The sequence below is a fragment of the Phodopus roborovskii genome, unplaced genomic scaffold (assembly GCF_943737965.1).
Source record: "Phodopus roborovskii unplaced genomic scaffold, PHOROB, whole genome shotgun sequence".
Classification (NCBI taxonomy): domain Eukaryota; kingdom Metazoa; phylum Chordata; class Mammalia; order Rodentia; family Cricetidae; genus Phodopus; species Phodopus roborovskii.
This window is the reverse complement of record NW_026126599.1, coordinates 12,164,992-12,188,315: the sequence shown is the minus strand read 5'-3', so window position 1 is coordinate 12,188,315 and position 23,324 is coordinate 12,164,992. Positions and strand designations below refer to the sequence as shown.

The 23,324-nt window shown below is 39.9% G+C and overlaps 1 protein-coding gene across 6 annotated transcripts in view; it reads left to right on the top strand.

Moving 5' to 3' along the window:
* Cdk8 (cyclin dependent kinase 8) overlaps positions 1 to 23,324 on the top strand; it is a 63,074-nt gene that overhangs the window by 31,336 nt on the left and 8,414 nt on the right. For 3 of the 6 annotated variants that reach the window (XM_051205519.1, XM_051205516.1, XM_051205515.1), the window contains exons 4-8: positions 2,722 to 2,862; positions 11,531 to 11,588; positions 13,944 to 14,075; positions 20,658 to 20,801; positions 23,152 to 23,221. In XM_051205519.1, the coding sequence (XP_051061476.1) occupies positions 2,722 to 2,862; positions 11,531 to 11,588; positions 13,944 to 14,075; positions 20,658 to 20,801; positions 23,152 to 23,221 (545 nt within the window). The remainder of the gene's footprint in view (positions 1 to 2,721; positions 2,863 to 11,530; positions 11,589 to 13,943; positions 14,076 to 20,657; positions 20,802 to 23,151; positions 23,222 to 23,324) is intronic. The other 3 variants (XM_051205518.1, XM_051205517.1, XM_051205521.1) reach the window with 3 other exon arrangements.

Here is a 23,324-nt window from a genome sequence, read left to right as displayed (position 1 = left end):
TTGTTCAGTGGGTAGAGCTACCTTACCAAAATACTAGGAAGCACAAGTGTTTCAGCTATGGGGCTGTTCATTCACATTATTTCATGAGACATCTTAGAGGCTGAACTCATATCTAACCTTGAAATTCACTGTGCTTTAATCTTATATTTACCTTTTGCATACAGCCTGAAGGAAGATTCATATAATATTTAGAATAGTTTTGAATGTGAAACAGTGTTTCATGATGTGGAATCATGTTAACTCTCAGAAAGCTCTGAATATGAAGCATTTTGGGTCTTCAGGCTAGGGAGACTGCCAGTATTTCTTTTTGATCCTGGCACATTGGTCTTTGTAAGAGACGGTAAAGAAATGAGGCACGTGAACATCTCAGAACATTGTTTCCTAGTTACAGAATTAATTAAAAGGTGACCTTATTTGCTATAGCTTTTGAAAGGACATATTTTCCTTTATCCTGTAGTATGAAGGAATTTAAAATGAAGCAGTACTTGTTGGGTGAGCACGGGTGCTATAAAAGGATAGACAGCTCTAATTACTGTTCCTGCCCCTGTCCTTTGATGCTAGGAAAGTCTCCTTCCTAATAGTCCCGAAGCTGTTACAAGCTGTATGAGCTAAGTATGGGAAACTTATTAATCATTTTGTAGTTATTCACAATTAATATTTAATATAATGTGTTCCATTTTCATTGGCAATGTGTTTTACTATTTGAGTTGGCATACTTTTGCACAGGGAAAAATGGTTGCTGATGGGGCCAAATTACAGAACAAGATTAGTACAAAAGTAGAGTGTAGCATTTCTTGTGGGATTGTTTCTTAGGTTTTTATGGCCTGTCCCATTTTTACATATTTAGACCCAAATTGTGTATTGATAATTTCTCAAATGAGTGATTACAGTTTACTGGTTTAGCCAATACCATGAAAGACTCATACTATATCGATAAAAATGTAAATGTATCTTATCTTAAATCAACAAAAAAACATTAGCCTTCCTATCACCCATGTTCATGTACCTAACCTTAATTAAATTCAGTGACTCAATCTCTCTTCTCTCTCTCTCCTTTCTCTCTCCTCTCTCTCTCTCACACACACACACGCACACACAGTATAGGGCATGAAAAAGCAGGAAGGGGTTGTCTGAAGACATAGACAATAGTTATATATTGTGTTTAGTGTGATGTAGAAGGCACTTTACATGTAAGCTATGTTGGATACAATTTTTTATATATATACATACATATGTAATTCATCATCGCCTTCTTCATTATTTTTCTAATTCTGAAGGCAAATAAATATTTTTAGCATTACTTTAATAAAAACAGGACAGTTCATTTCCCAAAAACTTACAACTTTATTATTTTTTCCTACTTTAATTGGAATATTATATGTTGATTGACATAAGGCAGCAAAAGTTATAATTAAGGGATGTTTTGAAAATCTTTAGGCATTGGTGTGATTTATAGCCTGTGTACTGTGTATTAGCCTTGGAATATGAAGAATATGTAGGCAAGAAATTCCCATGCTGTAGACATTTGTTTATTTGTTTGTTTGTTTGCTTGTTTATGGGTCTTTAAGTGCTAGTTTTGGGGAAATCACTGTAATATTTGAAGTGTGACCCTGAAGAAATACACCTTTAATTATCTTACCTCCTCTACTTGGTTTTTATTCTGGGAACCTGAAAGCTTTTAGTTCTTTAATATACTCTATTTAAACCTATTTTTATTACATTTAGAGAGTTGGATTTTCTTCTTACTAATAGAGTTGATATCACATTTTAGGATAGGTGTTACATATTCTAAGCTATTAAGTACTATCTGAGGTAAAAAACTGAGAAGAAACTTAAGGTTACCTGGTGCTGTTATTCAAATGCCAACAGGTATGCATTTCTTCTCACTGCAAATGTTTTACTGCATTTTCCCTCTTGAGAAATGTGGCTCTTTGGTTCACAGCTTACTAGTTATTTCTTCTGTGTGCTATTCTGTATAGTATAATGAAGTGCCGTGCCCCTGTGCCATATGTGCTAGAGATGAGTGTGCAGTGGTGTAGGAGGCACAGCTGACCTGAGATGCTCCTCACATTTACGGGTGTTCCATAGAAGGTAAAGAAGCTCATTGCGAGTTTGAGAATTAGAAAGGAAGAAATCTTTTTTAATTGATAAAGTTGTACTTCATTTCTCTCTAGTTGTCTAGTCACTTGTACAGGGAAATCTTTGCGAGATACTAGGCAGGCTCTTTCCTCATCTGGATGCTTTATGTTTCTAAGTGTACCCAGCTTGAGCTGGTTATCTATTTGTTATCATTTCTTTAGTGTGTATACACTGGATGTGTATTACTGAAATATCCATTTGCTCTTCGTAGCCTGTGGGTATCAGAAATTGGTACCACACCTGTGCTGTTCAGTCAATCATAATTTTGTCTTTCCACCTTTTTAATTAATCTTTACAGAAAAAAAAATCCTGCCAGGTAAACAGATCCATAGTGCCCCAGATGTAATTAGTTTTAATTATATTTTGAAAGGAAGAGCATGCTAGTTCCTGCCTCTCTGCCTTCTTTCATTTCCTGAGATGCCGTCACATGACTTAGAATGGAGCTGGCCCTTGGTGGTTAGGACATGCTTCCTGTGCGTGCCAGCTCCGCTGTGCTGTAGTGTTGTCAGCACCCTGGGTGATCGATCTCAGCACTGCCCCTTCTTATTTGTAAAGCTTCTTGTGGTTTTCTCTTTCTTTCAGCATATAATTAAGTTTCACAGAGCTTCAAAAGCCAACAAGAAGCCAGTTCAGTTACCTCGGGGAATGGTGAAGTCACTGTTGTACCAGATCCTAGATGGGATTCACTATCTCCATGCCAACTGGGTGTTGCACAGGGATTTGGTGAGTTGATCCACAGCTGGGTTGAACCAGGAAATATGTTTATAGTGGGCACTTTTCCCCGCTCTGTAGAAAACCTTGCCTGCAGCTCTTGGGATATGGTGGTGTGTATGTGGACTGTCCTTGTGCCGTCCATAGGATGAATTTACTCACAGGAGGTGGCAGTCAGCTATCTCCTCTGTAGCTTTCTTCACTGTTAGCTTAGACAGTGCTGCTTACTGGACCTAGTGCTGGCTATTTCCCATCTAGCCTTGGGAAGTCCACCATTTTCTACAGTAGAATTACAGCCACACTTGGGTTTGAATGGGTGCTGGGAGTCAGATCCTCATACATGTGCATGTACCTATTGAGCTGTTTCCCCAGCCCTTGTCTGATTTTTAAAAAACCCATCTGATGTATTATTATTAAGTCTTCATAGGTTCAAATTACTTGGATTGCTTCCTCGTTGCATAAGTAAATTGGGTTTTGTTTTGTTTATTTTTTTAGTTCTTTTGTTTTTAAAGGTGGTAACTGAAATTGACACTCTTCTTTTAAACAACTACATGCATGGGGCAGGAATTTCGTCTCTGACCACATGTTACATAAGAATAAATTCAGAATGAAGTGGAACCAACCCCAGGGCCACTGTCCTGTGGTGTTTATTCAGTGTTTCTTGGATGAGGGTGTCCAGTCAGCCTCTATTTTCCTCTAGCCTGAAGTAATCCCTGTCAAAGCACCGAGCAGGAGTCATTTTGTCCTGGCTTTCACACCTGCAGCACCTTTGGGGCCAGTAACAAAGAAGTTTGGTTAAATCCTTTTCCTTATGCTAACTCCTTTCCTGATAGAATTGAAATACTGTGCTTATATTATAAACAGTGGGTTTACAGGACAAAATAGAAAAATCGTTCAGATAAATTCAACCCCAGAAATAGTCTAAATGACAAAAACATCTGTTTTTTCTGTCTGTTTTGTACTACCAGCTTTCTTCATGAATGAAAATTCCAGTTAGTAATTCATTTAAAAAATATGTGTTTATTCAGGAAATTCTGAGTGACTATTTGTTTGTTTACAAGACAGGATTCCTGGAACTCACTCTGTAGAGCAGGCTGATCTCCAACTCACAGAGATCCTTCTGCCTCTGCCTCCCAAGTGCTGGGATTAAAGGCATGCGCCACTTCCACCTGGCCTTTGAGTGGCTTTCTTAATCGGTGTTTAAGTTTGTCACTGGGCTGCTTGCAATAGAATGAACTAAAAATGGTGACAAAGAAACTAGAGATCCGGTTTCTCCTCTCTTTTGGTAAAACTTTTATGCAATGTAGAAATGCTCTCTGACTTGGGCTAATGAAGAATTGGTTCTTTCAGATGGTTCTGGCAATACCATCTCAAGAAAAAAAGGGTTTGGGAGACCAGAGCACCTTAACAGAAGACAAGAAAAAACATCTATTGTCTATACATGCTGTCCAAATACTAATGACATGTACCAAAAGTTAATGGTCTTGTCACTGCATGCTAGCAATGTTGAGCGGTATTAACCAGGCACTGTTCATTACCCTTCTACATGCACCACACTCCCTGGCTAGTCATATATCTGGAATGTTCTTCATGTGGCAGCACCTCCTCTTGTGGCTTCCTTGAAGTGAGATTTCCCTGTTGTGCTCTGTTGGGTGTATCATTGCTTTTCTTTTTCTTTCTTTTTTTTTTTTTTTTATAATATTTATTTATTTTACATCCCAACTGCAGTTTTCCTCCCTCCTCTTCTTCCAGTTCCCCCTACCACCTCTCTTCTGCAACCTTTTCCCAATCTGCTCCTCTACTTCTATTCAGAAAAGGACAGACCTCCCATGGATGTCAACAAAACATGGCATATCAAGTTGTAGTAAGACTAAACACTTCGCTTGTATTCAGGCTGGACAAAGCAACCCAGTATGAAGAGTAGGGTCCTAAAAGCCAGCAATAGAGTGGGAGACAGGCCCTGCTCCCACAGTTCGGAGGCCCCCAAGAAGACCAAGCTATACCACTGTAGCATATATACAGAGGACTTAGGTCAGTCTATGCAGGCTCCCTGGTTGTCAGTTCAGTGTCTGTGAGCTCCTATGAACCCACTTGGTTTTCTGTGTTTTCTGGTGGTATCCTTATTCTTATTAAGCATCAATGTCCTGTGTATCCCAGGCATACTGGTCTTAGAGCTGTTATATGGACACTTACCATGGCAGGTTCCTTAAAGCTGGTCACTGCTCAGGTGCCAACCTCTCAAGCCTAGCTTTCAAAATGAAAGACTACATTTCTAAAAGTGTAAGCACTTGCTGTCAGCTAACACTTAAATTTGGACTTAATTTGGGGTCTATAATTCTTCAAATAGCTACATATGATGCTGACATATGCGGTAATAAGATGTTTACTCTCAGACGCTGTTCAGAAGCCACACAGCTTAGCTTCACATTCTTAAGCATTATATGCAGATGAAACACTGATCAGAACAAATATAACACGTAATCCATTATAGTTTCTGTGCCTTTGAACTAAGGTTGATAAATGGTGACAGTGATGCCTGAAACACATGTATGTAGGTAGATTCCTTATGTTAGGACTTGACCAGTCAGTGGAATGTTCTAGCTTACTACAAGAAACTGGTGAGATGGTTAACTGATATACACACCCTGAAAATACCCTTTTGATAATAGCCAAAGATTTACAAAACTTTCCATTTAATTAAATCAGGTTTATCATTAATACAAATACTGGTTTGAGCATGTCTGTGATCCCAGCACCCAAGAAGCAGAGGCAGGAGGATCACAATTTTGAGGCCACCCTGGCTATATTCACTCTCAAAAATAAACGTGGAACATTGAGCTTTTACAACTAATACTCTTGCATTTTAGAGGCCTAGTTATTCCAAATATGCAGGATAGGCTGCAAACTGGAGATCCAGTTTGACATAGAATAAACATTGCTCACAGTCAGTCTTTTTCAACTAGAGCCTTCATTTGATTAGACACTTATTCACAGGACAGAGGGTATTGGATTTGCAGCACTGTAGTGAAGTAGTTGACATGGTTAACTTACTGGGAAAAAGGATGTACTATGTCTCATGGTTTTGGAGCTCCCGGTTCATAACAGACAGAACTTTGGGCCTTTGGTTGGGCTTTATGCTGCAATGATAGAGACTGAGAAATGGAGCAGAACATTTTACAGAAAGCAGTGAAGCTGAGCTCCCAATCCCATGAAGAGTAAGCTTCCAGTGAGCCATGACAAGGGTTCGCCTGGGCCTCACAGGAAGGTCCTACCACCTCCCAGAAGAGGTTCCAAGTCTGTAGTTCATAGACATATCTAGAATAATGTTTGACTCAAACACCTGGGCACTGTGACCCAGCCAGCAGAAATGTTAATATTCTATACTAACAAACTCCCAGAGGCTCTGGCTGAAGTCATTGGGATAAGTTATTCCCATGTTTCTCTCCCATTACCTGGTGATAGCAGGAGTGTGGGTTGATACTTTCCACATGACTGACTGTAACGAGGAATTCATAGGAATTTCTCATGCAGTTATCAGAGGATGTTTAGTCCTTTTGTACTTTGGAGGGAAATGTAAAATGATTAACTGTTGTGGAAAAGAGTGACAGTTAAATGTGCAGTTACCACACAAAACACAGCCATTGCACTTCTGGATATGTACCCAGAAGAACTCGAAGAGAGGTTTCAGAAAGGTATCCGTAAATGCCTTTTTAAAACTCTGTGCATGCATGCAGGGGTGCATGTGGCTGTCTGTCTCTGTGTCTGCCTGTCTCTATTTAGGTGCTCATGGAGGCCAGAGCTCAGCCTGGATGTGGGTGTGGGTGCTCATGGAAGCCAGAATTCAACCTTACCTCTTCCTCAGGCCAGCATCCACTTTGCTGTTGGAGACTGGTTCCCTCATCAGCCCAGGACTTGGCTATCCCAGGGTCTGTCTCCACCATCTCGGGACTGGAATTAAGAGTACATATCACCACACTTAGCTTTTCATATGGGTTCTGGGATTTGAACTTGTGTTCTTGTGACTAAGCTATTTCCTCATCCCTGTAAATTCTTATTAGAACCATTATCCATAATAGCAAAGAAGCAACATGGATGTCCATTGATGGATGAGCACATAAAAGCAATGTAGTATTGCGGTAAATAAGGATCAGGATAAACAAATAGGCCGAATAGATGTTTATTCAGGGAGAAATAACTTACAACCTAGACAGATGAACACCAGGAAATTCAACCCGATCCTCTCCTGTCCGAGTCACGCCAGAAAGAGCGAGCGCCTTCCTGGCCCCCTCCGACCTCCTTCCTCAGGTCACCTCCGCCCATCGCTCCACCCCCCAATGGGCGTGGTCAGTGCTACAGAAGGACTACCTCACTACAATGTAGCATGTACATATAATGGAATATTACCCAGCCTAAAGGGGGGAGGGAAATTCTGGTGTATATAATACTGATGAGCCTTTAAGACCTTATGACAGATGAGATTGTCAGGAGTGCATTAAACATTTTCTTTAAACAGCTTTTTGGAAGGAAAAGACTATAATTGTTAGGTATAGTCATTACTTGGGATTTGTTTGGGATTCCGTGGATTTACACTCTGAATTTCTAGGTTGTTTAATTAGGTAGCAAGTAAAACATGAGTTCTTCTATACAATTTGGACAAGGGTAAAACAGACATGGTAATAGTGAAGGCAAACTTAATATGAGGTTTGCAATGGTTGTAGTTTATGAGTATTGTGCTTGTGCCAACAGGATTTTGCTTAAATGACCAGGTAGCCAGTTTCCTCCTATATCTGCAGACTGAATGTGAAGAACACTTTGGTATCTAGATCAGTACTTTACATGTACTTAACATTGACATTCAACATACATAGTGAGCTACAAACTGTGGGTATGTGTACATGCCCTATTACAGGAGAGATAGCTGTGTGACAGCTTTAACAGCCTGTTAAAGATTTTTCTCTCCATTTTTCATATGACCTGTGGGAGTACATTATTAAATAATTTAGGGGACTGCTCCCATTGTTTGAACAAAAGTTGTCAGTAATGTTTCCAAAAACAGGACCAGTGTGTGTGGGTTCTTGTTACTAGACACAAGAATTTGCTGGGACTCAGATTGCTGAGATCCTATTGTGATGCATTAGTAAGCTCTCAGGCTTTCTTCTCTTGACTTTTTGTCTTTACTACAAAAGAGAAATAAAGTAATAATAGACAAATACCATAAAATAGTTTTTCTGAATAGGATTTAAAATTTGCCTGAATCATTCTGTAGAAAAGCATATAAAAATGTTTTCAAGTGTGCTACCAAAAGGCATAAAAAATATACCACCCAGTCTAACTTTAGCAGTCATCAGACCTTAGATTTTTATTATAGTCCAGATTTCTAAACATTTACAAAAGAAAACCTGATCTTCAAGGTACACTGTAGTTGTTTAAAGTCTTCTCAGGCCAGGGTAAAGTAACCATCTTAAGGCTTGAGGACCAGAACTCCATCCCCTAGCACCCAAACACAAAAGCCTGACAGTGTTGTGAGAAAAACTAAAATGTTGACTAAATGGGCTTTTAGCCCCAAGAGCAGTTTCAGATTATAACCAGATAGGGAATAACCTAACAAAGAAAATTGTAATAGTAGGGCCTAGAGAGATGGTTAATTGGTTTATAGCTCTTGTTACTCTTTGAGAGAGCCAGGGTTTGATTCCCAGTGCCCACATAGTGATTATACTATCTATAACTCCAGTTCTAGAAGATCCAAGATCTCTTCTGATCTCTATGGGCAGCAGTCATGCACATATATACATGCAAGCAAAAAATAAAATCCTCATACACATAAAATAAATAATTAAAAAATCAATTCTAGAAATTTGGCCACAAACACAAATGCCAGGTCAGACCTTGACAAAAGAAACTATTCCATAGCTATCCTTAAGCTCAGGTTCAAAACTTGATCAGTCCAGTAAGTTTAGAATAAAAAGAAGCTGGCTGGGCCGGGCACTCAGGAGGCAGAGTCTGGTAGATCCCGAGGTTATCGTGGTCTACAGAGTGAGTTAGTTCCAGGACAGCCAGGCCTGTATATAGTGAGAGCTTTTTGTTTTGGTTTGGTTTTGGTTTCTGAAGGCAGGGTTTCTCTGTATTGCTTTGGAGCCTGTCCTGGAACTAGCTCTGTAGACCAATCTGGCCTCAAACTCAGATAGATCCGTCTGTTTTTGCCTCCCAAGTGCTGGGATTAAAGGTGTATGCCACCAACACCTGGCAGAGCACTTGTTCTTAAAAGAATAAAAGAAAACTAAGGTGAAGCAAAGAGGTTTTCCCTTTTACTTGGTGCCAGACTAGGTCAGTGTTCCCATCTGGTGCCTTCAAAGGTCTGTTAAACACGGGGAGAAAAATGTTTATGGAGAGAAGAAGGCTTCCCGTTTCACTTCAAGTCACAGGAGAATAGTTACAATTTTGCTTTCGCCAGGGAGGGACATAATTTTCTAGGGTTGGTCTAACTCCACCACAGCAAAGCAGTTAATCTGCTTATAGCTTTGGAAAAACTGGTAGGATTTGTTGTGGGTAGAGGAGGGGCAGTAAAAGAGACTTAAACTCGGTGTGACATTAGAGCGTGAATTATTTACATTCATGTTTTTATTTCTGTCAGTGAAGGAATCAGAGAGATCATGGTCTACCCAGAGAAGAGAGGATATACAGAGCAGGGTGGTCGTGGTGGCGGTGGACTATACATAGTAGAAACCAGCTCGAAGGTGTGTTATGTGTACCATTGCAAGGGCAGATCTAATCCAGGGAGGAGTTGATGAAGGGGGGGTGGGCTCATGTGATTGAGGCAGGCCAGAAGAGAGTGGCAGGTAGGTACCCTTGTCTATCATTCTCTGTGTATTCCTTTGAGGCAGGGTCTCTTGCTGAACCTGGGGCTTTGCTCTGAGATAAATAAGAAGCCAGCAAGCCCCAGCCTGTCTGTGCCTCTCTGGAATAGAGTTAAGGTACATGGGATCCCAGCTTGCTTTGTGGGTACCAGGGTCAAAACCCCAGCCTTCCTACTTGTAGGCCAGTGCTCTTAACTGTAGCCTTGCAGGAATGTTGTAATAGCAACAACATGAAATTATCTTAAGGGCTCTTTGAGAAAATGATCCATGTTCTCTGTTACTTTAACACTTTTGTTCTAATCTTTATTCACAGAAACTTAAACAAACAAACAAAAAAAAACTTAGTTCTGGAGTTGGGGTGTAACTCTGTTGATAGAGTGCTTGCCCAGTGTTCAGTATGCACAAAGTCCTGGTTCTGTGCCCACTACCACATAAACCTGGTGTGTGGGGGGGAGGGTTAGGAATATAATATCCTCAGCTACATGAGTTTGAGGACAGCCTACGAATGAGATCCTATCTAAAACCAATAAATAACATCTGATTCTAATCACAGTCTGCAGTGTTGTGTTCTGTTTCTCCTAGTCTTTGTGTAGTCTTTATCATGCTGCTGTAGAAGATCCCAGTAATGGGGTGTGGTGGGAGGCTGGGAAGGTGACATCACATTTGTCTTTTAGAAAGACAACCCTAGCAATGGTACAGAAGATGGGTTTGATGGGAAGAGACTCAAAATAAGGTTAAGAAGAAGACAAGCATCAGGAGGCTTAGAACCCCAAGAAGAGAATTCCATTCACGGCCATATCCTGTGGTATGAGTTGAGGCCAGAATTTCCCTCACTGAATGGAATCACTGCCTGACTCCACAGAGACTGACCCAGCGTTGAGTGGTGGCTGTGGTGTGGGGAGACTGTTCCACCCTCTGGGCAGCATCAGCTCACTGAGTGAACTCACCAGAAACATTGTTAAAGTAACACTCATGTCTGGCACTTGGCCAGCTGCCCCAGGTGAAGAATGTGGTTGTGGAGTTTAAAACTAAAATTCTACTTTGGCAAAATCTCATGTTAAACTTTATCTTCCTTTTTATTTAAAAACAAAGAGTCTCATGAAAAACAAAGAGTTTAATGAAAAATTACTATTACTATGCCAACTTGTTTAGAAAAAGACCGTGTTAGATTTCTTTATGTTGAACATAGGTGTGTATCTCCTGGCTTTCAAAAAAGAATATCAGGTGAATTCTTGCCTGTAATTAATTTGACACTTTGTATTAAATGATCTGTGGAGATTCTTTCCTTAAACTCTTAGAATATTTTATATAATTGAAAGCATGTGTCAGACTGGTGGCTCTTACCAGAATCCCAGCACTCAGAAGGACATAGTGAGAGTCACCCCCCACAAGGCCAGTCTGTGTACATCACAAGTTCTAGGCCAGCCAGAACTGCAGAGTAAGAATGAGAAACAAAACAAAAAGTGGGAGATGGACACCAGCAGATCACTGGGAGTTTAAGGCTGCCATGGTCCATTGTCGACATGGTGACTTCCAGGCTAGTCAAGGCTACATCTTGAGATCCTGTCTCAAAAAAGAAAGAAAAAAAGAGAACCTCAGCATTGTAAGTTTTCAGTGCTCCACAGTGAAAACCGTTGATTGGCAGCCACAGCTGTCTGCCACTGCACTGGGACCTGCACTTTGCTGTATGTGCATGCAGTTTCTTCTGTAATTTTAATTTTTCAGTAAAAGTTTTTATTTAAGTAGATTTATGTTATATTGACATATTTGTCTATTTAAAGAAAAACTACTGTCTACTGAAAAGATTTGTTTGTTTGTTTCCACAGAAACCTGCTAATATTTTAGTTATGGGTGAAGGTCCTGAGCGAGGAAGAGTGAAAATTGGTATGTTATATCTTTGATGAGTCATAGTTGAGTACACTTTTAAATGCTGTAGGCAGCAGTGTCACTGTTTTCTCTGTCAATGTGCACATATTCTAGTTTCAAATGTCAAAAACATTTCAAAAGAATGTACATAAAAGGAAAAACCTTCCCCCCCAGTGTTAGGCGATCCTTAGAGAATGATGCTGTAGTTGTAAAATAAGCCACCCAGGCTTCCTCCTACCCTCTGCCTTAGTTAAACAGCCTGTGGAGCTGGTAGCCTCTGTCTCCAGCCACTTTGATTCTTCTGTGCATGCATCCTCTGGCCGAGGAGCTGACCGAGGCTTATCCTGAGCTGCTGTAGGCCTTGTAGAAGGCAAAGGCATTCATGGCATTCAGCATCAGGCCTCTCCAGGGTGACAATCTGTAGGGATATCTAAATCTGTTCTAACTGGTTGCTGCTTTCATTGTCATTTTGCCAAGCAGTGTTAGTCACATATTTGACTTGTTTGGTTCTAGAGTAGAAGACTTATAATTAAGTTATAAATTAGTGTAATTATGATACAGAATTGTAAGAACACAGAACACAACTGTAGTTTCTGTTGCAATGTTTGATACAAAGTAGAGCAGTGGTTCTCATAACTTCCTAATGCTGCGCTTTAATGTGGTTGTTGACCCCCAACCATAAAATTATATTCATGGCTACTTCATGACTGTAAATTTTAAGATTTATTTATTTATGTTATGTATTCAATTTTCTGCCTGAATGTATGCCTGCATGCCAGGAGAGGGCACCACATCTTTTTACAGATGGTTGTGAGCCATCATATGCATGCTGGGAATTGAACTCAGGACCTCGGGAAAACCAACCATTGCTCTTAACTTCTGAGCTATCTCGCCAGCCCCATAATTGTAATTGTGCTACTGTTATAAGTTATAATGTAACTGTCTGTGTTTTTTTTCCTGTGGTCTTAGGCAACCACTGTGAAAGGGTTCAATGCACAAAGAGGTCATAACCCACAGGTTGAAAACCACTGAAGGAGAGGCACCTGTAACTGTGTACCTCCTCCTCACTGGCCCAGTAACACTTGGCTGTTCTTCACTCCCTCATCCTCCTTCATGAGTTCCTAAAGCTCACTCTCCCCTTTTAAATATACTTTTTAAATGCTCTTTTATGATACAGACTTTGCAGATTCTTAGCTGTGAGAACATGTGGTGCTGTTTGGTGTACCATACGCCATTGCCTGTCATTGGTGTCTGATGCTGTCAGTGCTTATCTTGGGGCTGCCAAATGCTTTTGGCCTTAGATGAGTTTCTGAAGGTATGGACCTCTTCAGTCCGATGTCACAGTGTCAGATTCAAATGAGTTCTGGGCATGCAGAATAGACTAGGCCCAGCTAACGAGCAGTTTTAAATGTGTCCTTTACCATCTGGTTTAAGAAGATTTTTCCATAGCACCTTTAAGATCTCCTTTATATACATCTATATATTGGTGCCTGCTGTTGGGAGGTTTAGGTGGTACTGTGTTTTCAAGCACTGACATTTCAAATGAAACATTTGATAATCTGATTCAAGTTTTTTTTCTTTGCCAAAATTTGGGCTTTCCCTATCCATAATTGTCAGTTAAAGGAGAATCTACTCCAGTAAAAATATGTTAGAACAGAACTAAGCTTATCCAGATGGTTGTAAATCTTGATATCTCCTAGTGGGTGATAAATAGGGGTCATCCAGTCTTGTGTGTAGTGATCCTGCATATGATGTCATACAGAGACAGAGTCCCAGATTACGGATTATCAGGGCAAAGTCCATACCTAAGTAGCTTAATGGCATGGTACTTGTGCCATGGATTCTCTTCAGGGCCAACTTGGGGCCTTGGGTTTGTGATCTTTTGAACTTCTGACTCATGTGAAAAAGCTTAAGACTGAAATAAACCCTTTTCCAATTTAAAAAGTGCTTTGAGTTTTAAAATTAAGTTAGTGAAACTCTGGCTATGTAGATGAGGAAATAGTGTTAAAGTCCTGTGTTGTCAGCTCTGATGACATCAGTGAGTAGGCTTGTTGATGCAAATAATGGAAAGCCCCACTCTGTTCAGAGGGCCCATAGGTGTGCCCCTCTGAAAGAGATCTGTCAGAGGATCAGCCTTAACCTGGAGATCTGGCAACAGAGCTTGTTATAACCTAGTTCAAGAGCTGAGTGACAGTTTATTCAAAAAGACTGTGATCTCAAGCTTTGTTACATTTCAGTAGGTAAAACAGTAAGGTACTTTATCCTCTACACCAGGTCTGAGCACACTCTTGGTTAATAACACTGACAAATGGAACTGTATAAGTAAAGTAGACCTATCTGTTTACTTATGTGGTTTTCTTGTTGTTGTTACAGCTGACATGGGCTTTGCCCGATTATTTAATTCACCTTTGAAGCCTTTAGCAGATTTGGATCCAGTGGTTGTAACATTCTGGTACCGAGCTCCAGAATTACTCCTTGGAGCACGACATTATACCAAAGCAATTGGTGAGTAGGGCTAATTAAAGTTACAGGACTTTAAATTTTTTTCTGTGACAGAGAAATATTTTTGTACATGTTTAAATCAAATAATCGACCAAATTAAAAGAACAAACCCCAGAATTCCACCACCCTAAGAGCATGGAATTGCACACACATCTCTTTTTAAAAAAAAAAAAGTTAAGAATGTCTTGCATGAAAATTTAAATTTTACATGAAAAGAGAAAACTAAACATTTTAAGTTTTGGAACTTCATACAAATGTTCTTTATGCCACCAAAAGAAATGCTAACTTCTAAAAGATACCTCCAAAATTAAAGAAAACTTGAGTAGGTGGGACTTTTTCAAGGTTAGGATCATGGTACTCTTGCTTTCTTCTGTCCCCGTTTGTTAACCTTGTTAGTGGCGACTCGGCACCAGCAGCTCTCTCTCTTTCTCTCAGTTCCTCTGCTAGCTACCATTGACTACCATTGCAAGTTGTTGATAGCTAGCTCCCATGGTACAGTGTGTGGAACACTCAGCCACAGCCCTTTTTCTGCTGCTTCTCCATGACTGATGTCCTTTTCTGCTTCGTCGTACTGGGGTGAGTGTTACTGTGAAGTACTGTTTTCTTAGTGTGCTTTGCCGTCTGTTTTATGTTGATGGCCCTTGGCTTGCTCTGTTGTACAGGGTGGCTTGCAGCCACTTCTCCTGTGATGTATAACCTAGGCCTATTCTACCACCTCCCCAAGACATTTTCCTTTTTATTCTCCCCAAGACATTTTCCTTTTTATTCCTCTAGACTGTTGTGCTTTCTGCATCGCACGATTGTATTTTTCTTTTCTCCTCATGCGGCTTCTTTGGAAGATTATCTTAGAGGTAAATTGCCTAAACCATAGTATTTCTGGAAAAGACCCTTGGTGGTTTAAAGTTGCAGATATCAAGTTGTGCTCTGATAATTCTTTTGCCGTTAAGTAGCTGTGGCTAATCCAATCTCAGGCCAGCCTTCTCAGATTACTGTGAATCACCTAGGCTTGTCCTTTTTCTGGAGACAAATGACATTTCTCATTTCCACATTTGGCAATGATTTTTCTGGGACATAGTCATTCAACTCATATGTGGTGTCACTGGACAATTCTTAAGGTATATATGATCCTTTGACTTCTCAAAGTTTTCTGTTTCTCTCTTCCTGAATGTACTGTTAGGAGATGCTGAGTCTCTTGGCATTTACCACTGTGCTTTTTCTTCTGATGCTTTCCTGCCTTTCTTAGGTGCTCCTTGTGTGACCGTGACTCTTTTGTGGCATCTTGTATTGGTTTATGGAAAGAGAAGCTTTGCTAGTATCTTTGAATACGGGGATTGCAGCATTTGTTTATGGTTTGCAATGTGCCCTGAGTTATTACCTGTTGGAAGATAATTGTTCTGTGTTCAGGGGAATCAGCCATGGTCCTTTCAGAGCTTCTGGGACTGCTTCTTGAAGCCTTGAGCATACTGAAGTTCACGGTTTTGCTCAGGGTCATGCTCTTTCTTGTCTTACCCATCTGCATGTCTGTTGTGGGCTGGAACATGGATGGACTGAGGGACAGACTACAGGTGCACAGGCATGTTCTTGTAGCACTTTTTTGAAGTGATTTTATTTGCAAATGGAGCAAGTAGTCCGGGCCTCTGCATCTTTATCTTGGTCACCACACCAGTGAAAGACATTTCTTGTCTGTGTAGGTGTTCTCTGTGGCTTCTTTGGGTGTCTTGAAACCTAGACCCATGTTCTTGGGTAGTGGGGAAGCTTCTTCTCAACAGTTTCCTCCAGCAGGCCCCTCTTCATGGTTTGAAAATCTATGGGCTGCTGTTATTAAACACACTCAGTCTGAATGTCAGCCATCTCCCTGGAAACCTGAGGAAAGAACCCATGTTTTCTTTCCAGCCTCTATCTACATCTTCATTTCTCTTCTGGTTGTAAGTGTCCCTTGATTACTTAGGTGATCCCTATTTTCTCTATTTGTTCATATTTAAGTTGCAAAAGCCACCTGGGTACTCTGTTAGATCATGGGGTACATAGTCGGTGATTATGCTTTTCAGGTTCTCCAATAGTCAGCTGTCATCCCCAGGGAGACCAGACTCCAGCATAGGAGAGTCTGTTCTGAGGCCAGTAAGACTTAAGAGGCTTCTGGCCTCTGGCCGAATTGCTGTATATCAGACAGCTGAGGGCATTGGTAGACAGTGGGGAGAGGGCCAGCTAGTTGTTGAAACAGCAGTCCTTCACAGTTTGACATGTCTGTAGAGTTTTGTAGAACAATGTGCTGCTCAGGCACCATGCTGTAGACTGAAGTCTTTTTTCACACTCTTTCATCTGCCTTGCATGGTCCAGAAACTTGTCTGCTGCGTATGTGTAACTTCAGTCAAAATAGTGTCTTCTCACAGAGGGCTTCCTGGATCATGCTTTCTGGGATAACTCACTCCAATCACATTACTAACTTTTGGTTGTTTGCTTTGTTGTTTCGTGTTTTGTTTGTTTTTGAAACAGAGTTACCCCCTTGCAGTTCTGGCCTCAAACTCACAGAGATCCACCTCCCTCTGCCTCCTGAGTGCTGGGATTAAAGGCACGCACCACCATTGCCGGGTCACCTTCTTACCTTCTTGTCAGCATTGCCTAAACAGTATCCAGAATAAGCCAAACAGATCTCACCTTACTGCCACCACAGCCTGCTAGTGCCTAGTTTCTGTTGACAGGTGAACCTGTTTTGTCTAGTGTGGGTTTATATTTGTTAAGATTTTGGTTGTATTTCTATGTGGTCTCCAGGTCGAAGGGGGGGATGCTTGCCACCATCCTCTGAGTCCATCTTGAATCCATCGAGACTCTCTTCTTGGCAAAAACTTTATGTTCACTAATGTCTGTGTCTGCTGTGAGGTCACATTTTACAGAAAAACAACTATATAAAGATAAGACAGATAGAAAAAATTCTCTCTACCTGCAGCTTTGTATAAATCTAAAATTATTCCAAAATATTTACTTTTTAAAAAACAAAAAAATATTTAAACTGTTTACTGTTTTTAAGAGTGTGCTGTTATCTAAACATATTTGAATCTTCTGTGAAAATACACTTAAAGCAAATTTAAGATGGCTTTCTCAGTTAATATGAGAAAGTTATTTTTTCTTACCAAAGAATGTAATAATTTCAAAGCATTGTTACTTTTGGTAGGATCATAAACTGTACAAATTGTGATGTGATTACCAAAGTTTAGTTCCCATGCACTGAACACCTAAGGCTTCATCTGTGTCTCACATTCTGTAGTCTAACTTGGGAAAGTACAGCTTTTATTGTATTTACCTCTCTCCTCCTCCTCTACACAAAAATAAGTAGCTAGTGTATAAACTTGAATATAAATGCAAATTCTAGATCTTGTCCCTAAGAGTTTTCAATCTACGTGAGAGGAAAGTAGGGATTTATACACAGAATGATTTTTGTTAGTTTTTGAGCAAAGACAGTAGTGGTGGCCCCTGATAGGAATAGTAGGTTTATTGCTGACACCTGGAGCATGTGTTCAGTCAGACATGCCACCTAGTCCTTCACTGTTATTTGGGGAAATGAGAATTCAGCTAGAGTCAGATGCTTACATCACCATTAACTCTAAAAGTTGTCTGACTTTATATAGAAACATTTGCCTTCTATAGTAGGAGTCCCAAAGGGAACTGACTTGGTTACAGATTACTGGAATCAGAGCCAATCCCATTTCTTCAGTGGTGGTGATCCCTGCCCATGTATACCTGATTTGGCCACAATGCCTTTTGGAGAGCACTTCATTTCTATAAACACATTGCCTCAAAGAGCTATAGGTGTCTTTCTTAGCTGTTAGTATCTGAGGGATCATGTACTTGCCTTTTTCAGTATTTTTAAATAAGAATGAGGGAGTATTGAGGAAATTTTCAGGTCTACTTCACAGTTTCATTTCTACACCTTACTCCTGCATTGGTAGCCTTCAAGGCGTGTTCAGTGAAGTACTCAGATCTCCCATGCCATTTAAAGATCCCTGCTGAGAACTCTCTAGCACTTGGACTTTGCTGTCTGGTAGCTAAAGTGTAAACAGCTCACTGCCCTTGGAGTTAAACATGACATCTCTCAGAGCATATATGCCATCTTCACAGTGCTGTTCAGAGGGGGTCCAAGGCTGGAATTGGGCACGTTTTATGTATACTTTCGAGGAGAGTGTACAGTGACAAACTCTCACATTCCTATACTCCACTACAAACAGATTCCGCCCACTGCAAGTGGACAGCACTGAAAGCTACTTCATTAAATCAGAGAGAAATTAATGAGCAGTTATCTAGGAGACGAAGACTTGAGTGTTTGTGTTTTTGTTTTGTTTGTTTGGTAATTAGGGAGAAAACTGAAGGAGAGGTGGAATCAGTCCCCAGTGAGCTTGTCAGGGTTCTCCTGAAGTGTAGAATTGAGCCCAAGTTCTCCTCCTCTGGTTGCTGAGTGCGTACTGATTGCACAGCTCTCTCCTGAGTGGAAAGTGAGCTAGAACAAGGAAAGGAAAGGACATTCGACTTGTCAGAATCAGCACTGTCGATGGAAGTGTTTAACAGACCCTTCTACCCCATCTGTGGGTCGTTGACAGTTACATCATCTCATTAGCTACATGTAGCCGATGGAAATTTTCAGAAGTGGGTGGACTTTTCCCAGAGGAGGAGTTAGATTTGGCATATTTTGAAATTGTATGATAGAGTTTGTGATTGATGATTAAATCAAGATTGTGAAGGTGAAAGATAGAAAATTGGTACAGATGAAAGCAGTAAAGTTAGAAATGACCAGGGTTCAGTCGATCAAGATTCAGTAGCTGTTATTCCCACATACTGTGCTCTTCCTTCAAAAAGAGAAAACCTGTTATCAAAAAGCTACCCCTTTCATCTTCAGGGTTTTTAGTAACTGACCAGATGAGTCATTATAGTGTCTTGGGTGTGTTATGAGTTGAGTTTTAAATTTCCCATGTTTTAGCCCTCCTTAGCTCACCTATCCAGGCAGTGATTAAGATGGTCAGAGGTTAGGCTTATATGGGGGAGGTAGATATGTATGTGTGTATGTATGTTTACAGAATTATTAGCTTTCCTGTGCTATGCATCCTCTGGTACTAAAACAAAATAGCTCAATCTGTTTTTTAAAAAAATTTCTCAGCTGGGTGGTGGCACACGCCTTTAATCCCAGCACTTGGAAGGCAGAGGCAGGAGGATCTCTGTGAATTCAAGGCCAGCCTGGTCTACAGATCGAGTTCCAGGACAGCCTCCAAAGCTACAGAGAAACCTTGTCTGGAGGTGGGGGTGGGGAGCTCTCCATGTGATAGTATTGACCAGCTTGATTTTCTGATAGGAAAAAACTTATATGATTTATGATTAAAAAAATTTATTGTCCAATTATGAATCCTTATACAAGTAATTTAATAGGTTAATTTGTCATTCTGAAATATAAATATAATTATATGAAATGAAAATGTTATGTATGAAAATATAAAAAACATCAGTTATAATAAATATATTCCAGTGTTGAAGATTAGAAATTCTCATAATTAACACTTTTTTCTCATTTCCTGCTTAAGTAATAGTTTCTCAGGTTCCTGAGTAATCAGCTTATACAGAGTGATTTTTTTTAATTTGTCCCTGTGGTTATTGACGTTTGCCCCAGATTTTGTGCATGTATTCAGAAACCACTTGTTGAGCATTTACAGTGTGCACAGCACTATACTAATTATAAGTAAGATAGCACCTTCCAACAAGCTGTGCCAAACGCAAGATGCTTTCAGCTCCATGCTCTAAGAAGGCATGTAGCTCGTCATAAAAGTTCTTTTCGGTACAAACTTATAATGGATGGAATTGAATTTATGTCTTAAGAATGAAGGAAACTTACTTTGCAATTTGTTTACTGTAATTCATTATTGCTAAATTTTAGCCTGCATAACCCATTTTGAAGATGGGTTTGTGGTTTTTTTTTTTTTTTTTTTTTTTTTTTCTTCCTGTGTTCTAATTAACTTTGCAAAGGTGACGCTGCTGCTGTAGTGCAAAGAAGTGAACTAGAATACATGTCTTTCTTGTTTGTGTTAGCACAGATGATACTTAATAGGTTTTAAAAATTAGCAGGTAAAGAAACAAGATAAAGTTATTTTATCATGAAAAATGTTCCTGTATTCTGGCAAGTGCCCAATTTCAAGAGTTATGTGGATTTTCTGTTTGTTTTACTTTAGTTTCATTTATTTGTGGTTCCCATGTTCCATATGCAGACTGTGTAGCTATGATAATGCCTGAACATTTAGAATTCACCTAGATCCAGCAAATAAACAGGCTTCTATGAAGTCACTGGGTGGATGAGATATCCTAGGGATGAAAGCTTGGTGGGTGGGAGGTTTATTTGCAGGCTCCTGTGGTATTTAGTGGTTTTGTTCACCCAGAGATTACTGTTATGTGCAAGAAACAGAAAAAAAGAACATTCCCCATTAAATTAAAAATGCATTTTCTTTTGGAAAGAAGCACTTTATTTTCCTCCTTTTTCTTTTTTCCTTTCCTTTTCCCTTTTTGTTTTCTCTTTCCTGTTTTTGTTTTTGTTTTTCTTTTCTTTTTCTTTTAAAGATATTTGGGCTATAGGGTGTATATTTGCAGAACTACTAACGTCAGAACCAATATTTCACTGTCGACAAGAGGACATCAAAACTAGTAACCCTTACCACCATGACCAGCTGGACAGAATATTCAATGTAATGGGATTCCCTGCAGGTACACACTTGCTTTTGTTGTTTGTTCTCAATCACTGTTGTTTGGGATCTGCTTTGGAAAGGTTGTGTTTTTGGCTTATGAGAGCTTATATTACATGATTCTTAGTTTTTATGGCTTTCATTTTTTCAAAGAATCATGGAAAGAACAAAACTCATATAATTCAAATATCAGCATTAAAATACTTAGTTTTTTGAACTCGATGAGGTTTTTGTTTGTTTGTTTCATTTTGGTTTGCTGTTTTGTTTATTGTTTGGTATTTGAAATGATGAGATAGTTACAATAACTGGGTTAACAGTTTCACTTGATACCTCTTGTTCCTGCCAGTGTAAACTAAAATAAGCAGTGGATGGTTTTTTTCTGGCAGCACGTCATAGCTGCTGCTTGAATACAAAGGTGTAAGGTTATGGTTATGTAGAGCACTGTGCAGAAAGAACCACACTGTGTGAAATAACAGCACTTCTGCTCCCTCACTCTTGTCATTATTATTATTATTTTTAACATTTTGCTTAAACAGCATGGATTTTTACAGCAGAGAGAAAATGTATGGGTGTTCCCTTCTCTAGAGTTAACATCTCTGGGTGTATCCTAGATCCTAGTTATACCACAGAACAATAATTCACCAGCCACCAAAAACTGCCCAGGGGTCCAGAATATTAATAATAATATGTGGAAAGCACCTAAATGATGTTGGCTAGTCAAACATGTGACTGAAATCATGTTCTACTGAAGCTACTCCTTAGGTCACTACAGCTTAAGACTAACAAGAGTTAGCTGGGGCCTTGCACCCAGTGGTTCCTTGTGAGATTGTTAATGATCAGCAAAGGCAAAACAACCACACAGATGTCCCTTCTCCAAAATCACTGGGTAGTTTTGGAAAGGCCTCACTGGGATAAGAATTTCATTTACTCATTACACATTGGGGTGCTCCTGTGACCTGGTTACTACCTTGAGTAAAATATATTGATATGGTGGCACACACCTTTAATTCCATCACTTCAGGGGCAGGTGGATCTCTGTGAGTTCTTGGCCAGCCTGGTCTACATGGCAAATTTCAGGACAGAGTGAAGCGACATAGTAGAGGAACCCTGTCTTTTTAAAAAAAAAAAAAAATTAGACAGACAGACAGTGGACTTAAACATTTACATTGTTAGGATGATGCAAAAGTAGACATGGCTTGAGTGGAATAATGTCTCAATGGCTAAAGAGGAATTTCTTCTTCCTTGTATCCAAGTTAGATCACTATTTCTGAGGCCTGTGAGAAGGAGATATGGGACTGATTGGGAGTAATGAGGGCCATAGTCAGGGATGATTCTTGGCCTGGGTTTAATAGTTCAGATGGCTCTGTTAATGAGAAGCCAGAAAACAGCTAGCTAGGATCCATAATAGACACTTGAATTGTAGACAGAGTTTGTGCTCTGCTTCAAAATGGTCAGTGTGGCTGTGGAACATTAAAAATTTCAGTGAGAGTGGACTAACTGAAGTCAGGAAACCAGCCATATATAACAGTGCCACAGCTATAAAGACATAGTAAGGAGAAGTATACAACTTTTAAAAGAAGTATATCACTGAGGAAAACTAAATGGTTACCCTAAGATTTTCAGCTTGAGAACTTGACAAAGGAAAGAAACTGGATCAAATAAGGAATTGAGGAGGTAATTCCATTTTAAAGTTCAAGTATATATTTAGTTCACACTGGGTGATGTCTGTGAAAGATACATAGCTAGTGTTCCCAGCTGCCTGGTACAATCTGTACACCTAGCAGATCCTTGGTAACAGCCACTGCCAGCTTCAGAAAGGGCAGCTTAGCTAGCATGTGTCCACAGCACTTCTGCTGCCCCAGACTAACTGGAGCATTGTTCTTGTCTCCATGGCCCGCACTGTTGAACAATAATACTAGGAATAGCCAAGGTACTGTATCTGTGCTGTGTCCCACTGTTTGCCTTGATAATGTGAGGAGGAGCTTTAAGGATTGAAAGAGGGCTGTAGTCTAGAAAAGTGTGGTGAGCTGGTCAGAGAAAAGATCTTAGTTTCTCAGTAAAAGATAGTGCTTGCTGACAGAACCAAGAAATTTGATGAATGAGGAAAAAAATGTGGGTTGACTGGTAGCAATAGGACTATTTAGTAACATTTATTTGTGATTTATCTCCTTTTAGTGATGGGATGGTACTGGCAGGTCATGATGGAACAGAGCCACAAGTGTAGGCTGACTCTTGAGTGGGTGTAGAGCTGGGAGGCCTCAGGCTGTCCTTACAGCTCAGGGTGTAGCTGCAGCTCTCAGAGTCAGGTAGCCTTTGTTAACATTAAGACTAGGATCTTAGGCAACATAAACATCTGTCAATGTATTTCACAGATAAAGATTGGGAAGATATAAAAAAGATGCCTGAACATTCAACATTAATGAAAGATTTCAGAAGAAATACGTAAGTTGGAAAGAAAATGGACCCTTTGTTGATTTTAACTTTTCCAGAATAGTCATAATAAAATTAAATGTCAGTATGCCACAGCACTCACTTAAGTTTACTA